The 14,735-nt window shown below is 38.1% G+C and overlaps 1 protein-coding gene across 1 annotated transcript in view; it reads left to right on the forward strand.

Moving 5' to 3' along the window:
- NALCN (sodium leak channel, non-selective) overlaps positions 1-14,735 on the forward strand; it is a 282,677-nt gene that overhangs the window by 65,487 nt on the left and 202,455 nt on the right. Inside the window, exons 7-8 of the mRNA XM_007461528.1 lie at positions 6,258-6,400; positions 6,530-6,634. Of these exons, the coding sequence (XP_007461590.1) occupies positions 6,258-6,400; positions 6,530-6,634 (248 nt within the window). The remainder of the gene's footprint in view (positions 1-6,257; positions 6,401-6,529; positions 6,635-14,735) is intronic.

A 14,735-nucleotide genomic window follows, 5' to 3' on the forward strand; every position in this document is an offset into this window, starting at 1 on the left:
ATAATAATGGCTCAATATGGGTTCACGAATTGTAGCAAACGTACCACACTAATGCAAGAGCTTAATAGGGTGCAGAGAGAGGGGATAAATGGGAATTCTTGGTGCTGTCTACTCAGTTTTCCTACAAGCCAGAACTACTCTTAAAAAATGAAGTCTAGGGCTTCCCTGGTGGCGCAGTGGTTGAGAGTCCGCCTGCCGATGCAGGGGACACGGGTTTGTGTCCCGGTCCGGGACGATCCCACATGCCGTGGAGCGGCTGGGCGCGTGGGCCATGGCCGCCGAGCCTGTGCGTCCGGAGCCTGTACTCCGCAACGGGAGAGGCTACAACAGTGAGAGGCCCGTGTACCGCAAAAAAAAAAAAAAAAAAAAAAAAAAAAAAAGGTCTATTAATTCTCTGGAAAGTTTTTACTATTTGCTCACATTCTTACCTCAGAATATGTAGAATTCTGGTTTACATTGGAAATGCTGGCCTGGTAGGAAAACGTAGTATCTTGCTTCCTTGTTAACACAGCTTTTAATACATGCGAACTGTTTTTCAATCTTAGTATATAACCTTAAGAAATCTAAAATTATATCTGTGACACATCCAAAAAATAAATCTAAACCAGTTGAAAAACTGAATTTTAAAACCTGTTTTAGCCTTAGGAGTCTATGGAAGAAAATAGACAGCAAATACAGGAAAAATTCTGTGAATATTTTTGTACACATAATATCAATGTGAAGATATATGACCAAATATTTGCCTATGTACAGTTTTAAATTTTTAACAATAAGTAATTATTTCCTGTTTAGTTGTAACTGTTCGATTATAGTATTAATATGAATTATATTAGAACCTGTTCTTGTTTTCGGTTTTATATTATATCAGTGGTTAAATCAATATAATTAAATCTTTCATTGTAAATTATGGAAATTGTGTTTATCATAACACAAACACGAACTTTATTTTTAGTTAAAGCCATATGTTATCTGTATTTCTTATCTCATTCATTGTTAATTACATTTGGTCAGTATCACTCAGGTGTCTTTCTTCTATCCCACTTAGACCTGAATCAGATTTTAAAATGCCTCTGAACAAAAAAGTAAAATTATTTAATTCCAATCTTGGTTGATCTTTCTATCCTGTGCTTATTTACTAGTTCAGTTTTATTTAAAAATAAAACCAATTCTCACTATTGTGGCTATTCTGAGGTAGACTGACCAACTTTACCTTAAAGTTCATTTGTATTTTCCTTACTTGTGCCTGGTAATACAGAGATATGAACCATGTGTGTCTCCAGATATGAAGACAAGAAAGTCTTAGTACTTTTTCCAAATGCTTGGTTCTAATTTGGGGCTATTATGAAATTCTAATGTCATAACTGGTAACTCCCTAAGAATTACATGACGTTCTGGCCTTTTTGCCTTGATTTCTTTTGAGTGTACTTTCCAATAGATCTTTCACAAGTGAGTGACAAAGCTAAAACACTCTAAAAGAAACCACATTTCCTACATGGTATGTTTTGCTTGCTTTTTGAGAAAATTTTAAAAGCTACTAAAGAACATTTATTTAATGTGTTAGTGGTGACCAGCAAGTACCATTATGGCCAGAGTCTGAGGCCCAGGAAGGTCATATAGGTTGGAAGCAGTGGACAGTTTGAATGCTAGGGAAGGTCGCTGAAAGCTAACTGCTGCTAAGCATAGTTTTGTTTTGTTTTTTAATCAACTAATGGAAAATAAATTTCCAAGAAGCTCTTTTGATCTAAAATCACTGCTCTTCAAAGGCAGGGGCGTGACAGTTACCTGTCATGACCTCTGCTTTGGTGCTGTTATTTCCAGCCTCCGTGGACATTGCCCAACTCCAGAGGCAGGGACTGTTTTAGTTGGCATATGGGCTCGGCGTCCTTGGAACTGTTCTACTTTATGCCTAAACTTTCCTGCCAATGTCAGCATCAGCCTTGTCAACACTTCTTTTCCATTTGTGAATACTGTAGTTAAAGCTTTCACCTCTCCTTTTCTAGAAGTATTTCATATTTAGCACTTGGGTGTTTAGAAATTCTCTCTCTGAAGAAATACATTTCAACTAAGAATCTTTACGACTTATAAAAGAAGTTTCACTTAGAAAATATATATAAACATATGTGGGGTTTTTTTTTCCATTTGGCCTTTGATCTTGTCGCAAAGCTTTAGTGCTGTGAACAGTGAGGTTTAAGGTAACCGACAAAGTGGTCTCACCAGTGAGGCAAAGTTGTGTCAAAAGAAGGCTTAGTTGTTTAAAAAAAAAAAAATTCTAAGCAAAAATTTACCTCAAAACCCATAAGGTTTCTAAATACATTTTGAAGCATTTAGAAGAAAAGAAGTCCTTTTGTGTTTGCTCCATGTTCTGGAAGAGCAAATAAAAAATGTTACTTTGTTTTGTTAACTCAGTGGCCACTCGGCAGTCCTCAGGCTGAATGCCCGTGGATCGATCATCAGCTAAGCATGTGGATGAGTTGTGTATAGATTATTATAATCATAAAGTTATACCACAGTCTATCGGGAAATACTTGTGATAATTAGTTTGGAAATACAGTTTAGTAAAATTAAACATAATTTCAAGGAAGAGAAAACATTTTCATGAAGGTTTTCTTCATTGGAAAGGTGACATCATCCCAAGTAATTTAATTATTGTTGATTTATTTAACAAACTTCCGTAAGTCAGGGTGCGCCTTCCTTGCTGTGTTGGTCTCCTGACCTTCTTCACGTTTCATATATCTGGATACATCCAGCCTTAGTGACAAAAGTTGATTATGCTGAATCCAGGTGTCCATCTTAAGAATACACATTTCTCTCATTGTTTTTTTTTTTTTTAACTTAACATAGTATGTTTTTAACTGTCTCATGACAAATAGATTTACTTTTTAATCACCACTGTTGGGTAAAATTTATCATCACCTGAGTTCCATCCATCAGATTTGAGGGTACAGCTCATGTGAAGAGGTAAATGGGGAGATGGTGAGGGGCAGTTTGGTGGAATAGGAACCCAAGTTTGTAGCTTGTTTAGTTATCACCACAATTTCATTACCCTGTCATTTGAAAGTCAGATGACTCAATGGTGTCACATATGTATGACTAGAAGACACAATAAGGACACAGTCAATTTCTTCCTTTTTTTCGTGGAAAAAAGAGTTCACGGAAGACAACCAAGCAGTAAATATAATCCTAAAGGTAGTCAAAACAGATTGGAATATAATTTTGTTCAGAGCTATTCAAAAAATCCTCTACTATGTCTCAATATAGGCAGCCTGTAGAAAGTTTCCAGGTGAGGATTTATCTTCTAAATGTAGACTTGTGGGTCTTTTTAGCTAGCGAATTCAAACCACCAAAGGAAGGGGTCAAGAAGAATGAATGAAGTTAAGAGAATTGACAAGCTGAGTATCACTGTTGGGATTTTGTTTCTTATACGGCTTGCATTTGTGCTTTGAGATTTTGGGGTCTAAGAAAGCCATGCTGTTCCAGGAGCTTCCCAGAAGTATTTTTCGAGCAGGCCACACGGGCTCCGGAAAGAGAACGCATTCTATTTCCAGGTGCTATTGTAAAATCATTATTCATTTAACAAAAATGTGGTCTTTTCAGCTAGAAATTTTAGTTCCATAATTCAAATGGACTAAAAATATTCTGGAATATAGCTAGAAAAAGTGTTTTGTATGTATCAATATGTTGTTTTCTAGCAATGTCCCATTCTGGATTAAACAATAGAGGAAAACATTCCTGTTTCTCTGTAGCGTGAGCTTTTACATTGATATATGTGTATGTGTTTTAAGTGAATTGTGAAAATGTACTGAAGGTTCCTACTTTTCTTTCTTCGGTGTCGAATTAGGAAAAATGGAGTAAAAGCTTCAAGATTACTCATTGAACATAATATTTTTTACTTAATTTCAAATAGCATCTTCCCTGTAGGTGTAATAAAGAAAGATCTGCGCAAGTTAGAGGAAGGATAATTTTCAGTATTCCTTTCACATTTAATCTTTCATTGATGATCCTTGTATTTTACCTGTAAATGCTCAATTGGTAAAGCAGTTAAACTTTAATGGTAATTCATAATGGATTTCTGCAGCCACTTTTCTTTTTTAGTTCACATAACTAGAAAAAAATAAGGGACTTAAATTACGTCATGTTAAAATTGTCCTTTGTATTCAGACCATAAAAGCAAAAACGTTGTATATTTTTAGTATGTAGGGATCATTAATGGAAACAGTCACTTCTGTTTTCTGTTGCCATTTTGTATTTGGTGTGTGCTGTTCCTCTGTGAATCTTTCTCTTAAAAGTTATATTCTTGTATGAGTTCCTCAATAGACTATAAACTATAAACATAGTCCCTCAGAAAATAATTATCGATAACTTCATTTGAATTGAGGTTAAGAGAAAATAAGGTCTTTCTAAAGCCCCGGTGCCAAGTAAGAATATATATAAGTAAATGGTAAAGAAAAAAAGAGTTTAAGCCCTGGAGCCTGATGATGTGGGTTTAGATTCTGGTTTTGTTTCTTTTTAACTCAGACAACTTCATTATCTAGTGACCTTCACTTTGCTTTTCTGTAAAATGTGATGGATATTATCTGTGTTTATACCTACCTACCCATCTACCTGCCTAATTAGACAGGGATTTCCTTAGCATTTAAGTATGTGAAAGAGCCTTGAAACTAAACGTGTTCTACAAATACTAGTTGCTATGGCAACGACTTACCAATGTACCAAATATGATTCTTAAAATGAGAGGCAGTACATATATGAAGTTATATTTTACATAAACTGCGTAGCACAGATTAGTGCCTAATAGGCATTCACCAAACAGGGATCTGCTTTCCCTCTTTCTCTCAGCTTTTCTTTCAAGCCTTGTTATTTCTCATTTGTCCCCATTTGCTGCTACACTTTTCTGCTGTTCTGGGTGCTTTCGAATTCACTGATGCTCTGGTTCTTCTTCCTGCATGCACAGTACCCAGAGAGGCAGTCAGACATCAGGCAAATTTAGTAACCTCCTTCTTAGTTTGGACATTTGATTGTATGCACATTCTAATTTTAAATTAGCACATATATGGGTGGATATTGGCTTTATATTCTATAATAATTTAATTCATTTATAGCAGTGGAATTTGTTGAGGTACAAATGTTTACCAGTTTTATGAATAAAAACCCATATCATATTTGTTTTGTAAACAACTTCAACTGAGTACTATATTTTTTATTTGTATGGTTTTTCACAAAATAATGAGCGGTTATTTTCATTGTTTATAATAATGCCTAAAACTTATTAAGTGCTCATCAAATGTCAGTGCTTGACAGAAATGAAATCATTTAATCCTCACAATACTTTGCGGTATGTCTTAATTATTATTTCCCCATTTTACAGATGGGGAAACTAAACCACAGAAAAGATGTCAGGAGACAGGATATTATCACAGTTAAATATGCAGGTCCTCGTTCCTGAGTGCCTGGGTTAATTCTAGTTCCCCTAATTATTATGTGTGCATCCTTAGACAAACTCCCTACACTTTATGTGCGTTAGTTTTCCCATCTGTAAAATAGGGAAGTAATGACACATACTCATAATGCCGTGAAGATTAAACACTGGCTTTCCTCTGAATGACATTTTAGATTCTCTTAACCATATGTTCAAAAATCTGCCCACATTATTGTTCCCTTTTCCTTCTTTTCATTATCAGTAGTATTTTCAATGAGGCAATTCTCGTAGACGATACAAAGTACTCTTTAATGATTTACGAACTTACGTTTTGGTGTTCAGTGTAAACACCATGGAATCCAAAGACAGGCTCCATCACATGAATTTTTGGAGCCTAAGATACTTTAGTTCTCCCCATGAGAACGTGATTTCAAATGAAACCCAGTTCTCAGACTTATTTCAAGTGCTTTTCAGCACGCTGAAAGTGTTAAGCCCCAAGTGGCAAGCGTACATGGTACACATCCTTTTTTATTATATCTTTACTTGGCTTGATTGTTAGTGTTCTTTTCCTCATTGTTAAATGCATTTAACAGCGAAATCTGTAACCTAAAATTGTTTCATTGCTAGAGATATTAAAACTGCCCTGGCTTGAAGTCAGAAGCAACTTTATCAAAATCCTAAGACTAAGAGCAATAAAATGTTGCATGTGATTTGAGTCCCTTTAGAAGAGCTTTTGTCATTGAGAAAATGAGCATGGATAAATATTGACTGTGTTTCTGAAAAATGTTTTCTCATTTCAAAAGTCCACCCCAGCTTAGCCGGCTCTCCTCTCTCTTGACAGGCACCAGCATCTTCACCGTGTACGAGGCTGCATCCCAGGAAGGCTGGGTATTCCTCATGTACAGAGCCATCGACAGCTTTCCCCGCTGGCGTTCCTATTTCTACTTCATTACCCTTATTTTCTTCCTTGCCTGGCTTGTTAAGGTACTCTAAAAATTAGTACTCATCCAGTCTATGCTTTCTGACAGTTTCTGCAGATCTTTTGTTTGTTTTCAGTTGCCCTCACTCCCTCACGCCCAGTCTTGGTAAATGTGGTTTGTCATTTTCTTTCAGAATGTGTTTATTGCTGTCATCATTGAAACATTTGCAGAAATCAGGGTACAGTTTCAGCAGATGTGGGGATCTAGAAGCAGCACCACTTCGACAGCCACGACGCAGGTACAGTATCCGGAGATGACGATGTAACCCATTCGAACTGGGCGTGTCCCTCTGCACCACGCTGGAAATTGATGGGACTTGATAGGACTTGAGAAACCCTGTTATCACCAACTTCTGCAATCAGATTCACTGAGGGAGCTGCTTAAAAATACAGGTGCAAAGCCCCAAACCCAGAGCGACCAAATCAGATTTTCTGGGTGATGGGGCAAGGGCACCTATATTTTTAACAGCCCCATGGGTGGGTTTGACAGAAAACCAGGCTTATCATCATATTTATTACGTACCTTTGATTTGATTCTACCATCACATGTCCTCCAAGGACTTGCTGATAAAATATAGCAACTGTGGAATTCCCCATTTTAAAATATTCACATAATTGAAACCAATATAATGGCCCTTATGTATAGGATTAGAATTTTTCGGAAGGAGAATTTATTTCATTCAGAATGAACCAATCACAATATAATAAATTATGAAGAAGACCCCTCCATCCCAAATGCGTGCCTGTGAATTTTGAGGAATTACTGCCTATTCAGAAGGTTTCCACTCTGCTTCCAAGAAATTGGAAGTATCCTAGAATTTGACTAGAAGTGGCATGGCATTTATTACATAAGAGGGCAATTCAGATCCAATGTGTTTTGTTTTTATTTTTGGTTTTGTTTTGTGTGTTTGTTTTTTGGTGGTTAGAAAGAGGAAGAATAGGTTTATATATCTTCTTCTGGTATAAATCTTAATAAAAGAGAGAGAAAATAAAAATTCCAGAATTGAGAATGAAATTACTTTATGCCTTGCAACTATTGCTTTAATGTTAAATTTTAAGAGAAATTTAACATAAGTTTGTAAATACTTACACGGGTCTGTTAGGACAAAGGTGTCTGTGAAAGATCCGAGGTACAAATTTTACTTTGAAAATCTCCAAATTGAACTTTTAATAATTATATTTATATAATTATTACTTTTAAAATAATATATTATTTTTTAAAATAATTGTATTTATGCCTATGTATTAAAATCATAAAGAAAAGGATTCAGGATAGTGGCTCACTGGGAGTGGGGATGAGGAAGCAGAGGAATAAAATTAAGAAGTGCAAAGGTAAAAAAAAAATTTATATTTAATAGCTAATAGTGAAAATGCTATTAAACATGCTAATGTTTGGAAGAGCCTTGTGCAGTATTTTTATGATGTTGTGAAAGTTCGAATGGTCTAGTTCATTATAGATGAAATAGTATTTATGTTACTCAGTTTTGTCAAACAGCTATTCAAACTTCCATGAAAGATTTTTTTAAGTGTTATCTAGGTTATGTCACAGATGGCATGTAGGAAAACCTTCAGTGAGTCTGCCACATCTAGTACTCATTTCTTCTCTCATCTTTTTAGTGAACTATGAGAAATTGTAAAGTTCCAAGTCCATTCTGACATGTCTTTTAAATAGAGTGACGGCCTCGTGGAGGTGTGTTTTCCAGTATAGACATTGAGAACGAAGTGGGACATAGAACTATGAACTCCACACAGAATTCACATTCGATATTCCTGAGAGATGACCTAAAGTGTCTTTAAAACCATATAGTGCTTATTAAGTAACTCTTATTTGTAAAACCACAGCTGGAAAAGTGGTGTTTGGAAGTGCCACCGAATCAGCCAGCAGTTACAATAGAAAGTCAAATGTGGAGAGACTGTGAACACAGTTGTACAAAACTGCTTTGTTGCAAAATTGTCCTTAATCAAGAGGAATAAGGTGGTAATTCAGACGTAATGCGTCTAGGTATTCAGCAGAGGTAATCACACAGAGAATTGTGAAAAACCTTCATTAAGAAAAATGCTATGGCTGAGGACCTGGTTGCTAAGCAACCGGAGCTCCAGCAGCAGCCTCTCTGGTAAAACACCACTTGGGCTGCCTGGCAACAGGCCGCAGGCCCCGCCCATCCCCTCACCAGCCACTGAGCAAGTGTTCCAGATGCTTTTGTGTGTGTGGAAGGGAGAGGCATCATTTGCCATGATTCTGTTACGTTTGTAAAATCAGAGACAGCTCTGCACAAAGGCCCTCTCGTTCGATGGTTTAAAACACTAAATCACAAGTTTCTAATTCTAACAAAACAGATGGGCTTTAGGGAAATAAAATAAAGATGGTTGTGTATTGTGAAGCACACAGCTTTTCAGAAATGAAGTCAGTTCTTGTCTTCCTCTAGTATGTGGGACGTCTGCAGTTGTTCTCTGTAAGTTATCCTCATAGGAGGGCAAAGAGGGTCCTGGGGATGGTGGACTTGTTGATATTTCTAAGTCCCTGGACTTTCCAGGAGGGCTGCGTGAGTAGAAAGAAAAATTATACATATTAACAGGATAAAGTAGGGGCTTTCCGACATCTTAAGAGGTTCAACAGGAATTGGCTCTGATATGTTAAGAGGCAAAATAGAATCAGTGATGAGAACTCTTTCTTTAAAATAACAAAGCAACCTGCCTCAGAGTCACAGCATAGAAACAAATTACAGAAAAACTAATGCCAAAGGTCTTAATGGAGACCATAATAGAGCAGGTAGCAGGAAAACAAAAGGAAAACGATGTGGAAATTTTCAGATTAGTAGTCAGTAGTTTGCCTGAACTCTGATGGGGGAGGTGACTCTCGTACCTGCATAATCATTTGACACAGGTCACTGTTGCCACATGCTCAGTTATATGTTGGATTAAAGTGCAAGAGATTTGTACATCTAGGATATAATAGCCCCTGTGTCAACCCACAATGGGACTTCCCATGCTACACATTTGTAGGGGTGTTGCCCCAGAGAAAGGTGTTGAGATGGGCCGATGTGCTAGCAGAACACGTCCTGGGCATCGTGCATGTCCGGTCCAGACTTGCACTCCCATTGTCTAATAGACACTTCACCTCAGATACCTGTTGCCAGTCGTGTGGTCTTCTGATCTAGGCTGATTCACAGTAGGAATGAGCTTATCTCACTTTCCCTGGAAGAGAACCGAAAGAACTAAACTTTAGGGCCCTGCAAGGCTAAGTTTTGTATATATAGTGACAAGAGACACAAGGCAGCATCTGGCAATCAATCCGTACCTAACTTTTATATACAAATCATGGCCCAGTAGGGTCATATTGAGGGATGGGTAAGTAAATATTCTGATTGTCTGAAGAGAGCAATAATTTCTGGGTCTGTCATTGTCTCTGACTGAGCACACTTGCTGGCCCATGTTTTCTGAATTAATAAGATACAAGACGGATAAGGGTGGAGTTGATAAAAGGACACAGGAATTCTTTCTCCTTTGTAGTTCCATGAACCTTCTCAGAATATGGGTTCCTACAATACTGGAACAACTTCTGTGTCAATGTGCAATACCGGCTTAAAGGCAGAAAGGCATAGATGAAAAGGCACGTGATGGAAAATAAAAAGAATTTCTCCTCCATGAAAAGATGTGTACAATGTAATGCTCCAAAACAAAACTTTAGTAAAAACTTGTTTACTGCATTCCAAGACTATTGGTTTCCACATGAATATACATCATTAAAATATGTGAGAAAGCAATTTAGTGAAAGCAATTTCTGGGAAGGCTTTGGTAGAAGGTACAATAGTGAGCTCCTTCTAATAAGAAACTATAGTAATGGAATAATACATTAATCATAGGAAGCCATACATGAGAATTATATCTTGTGAGTCTGAGTCATTGAGTATATTATTTAATTAAGAAATCAAGTCAAGTGCCCACCCTCATTATTTTGTGTGATAATGACTATTACCTGTTTTTTGTTTTGTTTTGTTTGCATTACGCGGGCCTCTCACTGTTGTGGCCTCTCCCGTGACGCGCAGGCTCAGCGGCCATGGCTCACGGGCCCAGCCGCTCCGCGGCATGTGGTATCCTCCCGGACCGGGGCACGAACCCATGTCCCCTGCATTGGCAGGCGGACTCTCAACCACTGCGCCACCAGGGAAGCCCTATTACCTGTTTTTTAAGATGATTGATTTTGAAAGAACCCAAAGAGCATGGGAATTTCAAAGTACATTTTGGATTTTATTTTCATTACCAAATGTGTATGTGTGTCTTGGGTTTGGAATTTTAATTCAGTTGCTAATGGTCACCTGTATTACCAAGATCCATTCTCTACCACCTCCCATTAGATAATCTGTTACTGTTGTCATTGATGATGATATCCTGCCTAAAGTACAATAGAACAATCTGCAAAGCATTCTTAGCAAAATCAAGTGACCCTTTATAAAACGCTGGCAGTTGCAAACAGGCAAGCATGAGATGATTCTCAAGACTGAAACCTCCATGGATTCCCAAGTGATTGTACTAAGAGGAAAGTGCTCATGTGGTTATTGGTAATACTCCACTAATTCATAACACTTTATTACAATAAATCACATATCTTGAGAGCTGCACTAAGCACTACGCTATTGACTTTACAAGCAATCTTATTTAATCTTCACAATAACGTTGTGAAGTTGGTATTATTATTGTCTCTGCTTTGCAGATTAAAAAAGGACAAGGATTGGAAAGTTAATTATTTTATCCAGTATTACATAACTGGTACGTGCTAGAATGGGGGCTCAAAACCAGCTTCCTGGGCTTCCCTGGTGGCGCAGTGGTTGAGAGTCCACCTGCCGATGCAGGGGACTCGGGTTCGTGCCCCGGTCCGGGAAGATCCCACATGCCGCGGAGCAGCTGGGCCCGTGAGCCATGGCCACTGAGCCTGCGCGTCCGGAGCCGAGCCTGTGCGTCCGGAGCCTGTGCTCCGCAACGGGAGAGGCCACAGCAGTGAGAGGCCCGCGTACCGCAAAAAAAAAAAAACAAAACCAGCCTCCGCAGCCATAGGAGTCTTCAGTTTTGCTCCCTGAGATCCTACCTCCTTTTAATTTGGTCATTACAGGCCCTGCTGTCAATGTGCTATCTTTTTTCTGGCTTCTCTTTTCTATTAAAACAAACAAAAACAGGTTTTCTTGTTGACTGAAAGGTGGAGAAAGGGGTACTTTCATACATAATTACTAAGTGTGAATTAGAGCATCCTTTCTAGAAAATAGTTTGGCAATATGTGTCAAAAGCCTTAAAAACATATAAACTATTTGACAAAGAGATTGTACTTCTAGGAATTTATCCTAAGAAAAATTCTGGTCAGTGCTCAAAGATGTACATTTGAGAATGTTTATGGAGGCGTTTCAGTAAAAAAGAAAGACAGAGAAAGAGAAAGAGAAAGAAAATTAACTCTAGTCATAAATTATTGATTATAAATTATGAAATTAGAATAAATGCAAGCCATTAAATCATGATTGAACTTTATGGATATGAAAATATGCAAATAACATATTAATGCAGTAAAAGGGTCTCATGTTTATATGTATATGTGTGTGTGGGCATAATATACCTGAAAGGTTAACTCTGAAATATTAGAGGTGCTTGTCTCTCGGGAATGGGCTTAAGATTTTTTTACAGCTCATACACATTTTCTAAGTGTTTAATAGTAAACCTGTATTAATAATATAATGAGAGGAGAACAGTTAGTATCTTTAAAACTGAAATAAATCATTGGACATTCAAAATGAAGCCACTTGTGTTAACTTAGGTTCAGCTGCAAGGGACAAAAAGCCCCAAATAAGTGGCTTCTATAAGATAGAGTTCCTTTCTCTCTCATATAAAGTTGGAGGATGTCATTCAAGGTTGTTACGGTGGTCTGTGTTGCTATAGATCCAGAATCCTTCTACCTTTTTGCTCCACCTTGCATCACTTCCATTCCCCAAATTGCCTCCTGGACCAAAATGGCTGCTGTAGCTCTAACTCTTACATCCATATTCCAAACAGCAGGAAGGAAAAAAATAGAAAGTTTTCTGCTTTCATTTCATAGACCAGTGTATATATATAATTACATGGTCAAGATGAGCTTCAAGAAAGGGAAAGAATGTCCTTTTTTTTGTTTTTGGTGGCCATAAAATTTTTCTTAGTTTGTAAGACAAGAAGAACAGATATGTGGAGACCCCTGCCCCTGCCACACTCCCCTAAGGACTTCACCCTAGGATTCATGGCTCTGGATATCCCACCATGTGCCTCACGTAGCTACTGTTACATTAACCAATCCAAATGTTGTTGTATAATTCAGGGAACTAAAGAGAAATGGACCATGTTTGCATTTCCTTCACTTTATTTCACACAGAGAACTGACCTTGAGAGAGCACTTTTACTATCAATTAAATTGATTCATTTGATTTTAGTCTATTGGAAAAAAAAATCATTTAACAGAGAAAATTAGTCTGCTCCTGATGAAAGCAAATATGTGCCCCAGGGATCCTTTGCTCCATGGTAAGAGAGTAGAGGATGCTTGTACAGAGCGTTCCTACCTCGTAACTGGCGGGATTGCTTTTGTCTTTTCTCCTTAAAAAGAGACTCCCAGACATTTGACAGATACTTTAAAAGGCACTTATGCATGTTTGCATCTCAACCAATGTATGTATTCTCAGAATGAGCCTATTTGTGATGGATGTGCTTGATTCTACCACTAAACTTACCTTTTAAAATTCATTGTAAAGGGAATCAGAATCCTGTAAATGGACAGCTGAGAAGAACCATTTGTAATTGGCATCTTGGATCAGAGAATCTTTGTGTAAATGTGCACCGCCATTTTGTCATTTTAAAAATCCATGTATGGCCTATGAATTTTGGTATTTGTCACTCTCCACCTCCCTTATTTTATAGAGGGCAAGTTTTCTTTCTGAAAATGATCTACTACCTCTGTTACCAGGAGTTTGAAATTATAATGATAAATCCTAGGTAATGGGATCTTTGCATCATCTCATGTTTCTATCAACAGTTACCCTTTTGAACAGACAGGGTCAGATGAACACAAAGACATAAATATGGCAAAGAAAATGTTTATGTCTGTGAGATAGTGAGCTCAGGCTGGAAGAAAACAGTGAGTGCTTGTAGTTGGTGTTTTTTCTTAGAAAAATAAAAATCCTTAATTCTACCCTATTCCACCATGCCCCTGCATGCACACGTAGGGAATTGAAAAGAAAATATATATTAATGGGAAAATATAAGTGGTACATGCTTTCCAGTGTAGTATATTATTGATAGATAACTAATTTTTTAAATAAATCTATTTATTGATTTATTTATTTTTGGCTGTGTTGGGCCTTCATTGCTGCGCGTGGGCTTTCTCTAGTTGCGGCGAGTGGGGGCTACTCTTCGTTGTGGTGCACGGGCCTCATTACAGTGGCTTCTCTAGTTGTGGAGCATGGGCTCTAGGTGCGTGGGCTTCAGTAGTTGTGGCTTGCAGGCTCAGTAGCTGTGACTCGCGGGCTCTAGAGTGCAGGCTCAGTAGTTGCGGCACACGGGCTCAGTAGTTGTGTCTCATGGGCTCTAGAGCTCAGGCTCAGTAGTCGTGGCACACGGGCTTAGTTGCTCCGCAGCATGTGGGATCTTCCCAGACCAGGACTCGAACCCATGTCCTCTGAATTGGCAGGCGGATTCTTAACCACTGCACCACCAGGGAAGCCCCTAGATAACTAATTTTTAAGGTGGTAGAATATGAGTAAGATAACCTACACATCCAGCAACCTGGATGTCTAATTCAATGACTGTCAGATTTTAGCATCCTGTACTATCCTGAATTTCATCATTTATGTCTTTTAAGCCAAAAGAAACTACTTTTTCCCTTCATAAATATGTATACATAAAATTTCTGCTGAGCGGATTAATTGTGGCTTACACAAGCTAATTTCACAAAGTCTTTTACGTGATTTGTCATTTTCCTACCAATAAAATAACATTCCCGGACTTCCCTGGTGGCACAGTGGTTAAGAATCCACCTGCCAATGCAGGGGACACAGGTTCAAGCCCTGGTCCGGGAAGATTCCCACATGCGACGGAGCAACTAAGCCCATGCACCACAACTACTGAGCCTGCAAGCCACAACTACTGAAGCCTGCACGCCTGGAGCCCGTGCTCTGCAACAAGAGAAGCCACCACAATGAGAAGTCCACGCACAGCAACAAATAGTAGTCCCTGCTTGCTGCAACTAGAGAAAGCCTGCGCACAGCAATGAAGACCCACTGCAGCCAAAAATAAATAAATTAATTAAAAAAATAAAATGAAACAACATTCCCCTCTTTC

Source organism: Lipotes vexillifer, unplaced genomic scaffold (assembly GCF_000442215.2).
Source record: "Lipotes vexillifer unplaced genomic scaffold, Lipotes_vexillifer_v1.1 scaffold655, whole genome shotgun sequence".
NCBI classification, from domain to species: Eukaryota; Metazoa; Chordata; class Mammalia; order Artiodactyla; family Lipotidae; genus Lipotes; species Lipotes vexillifer.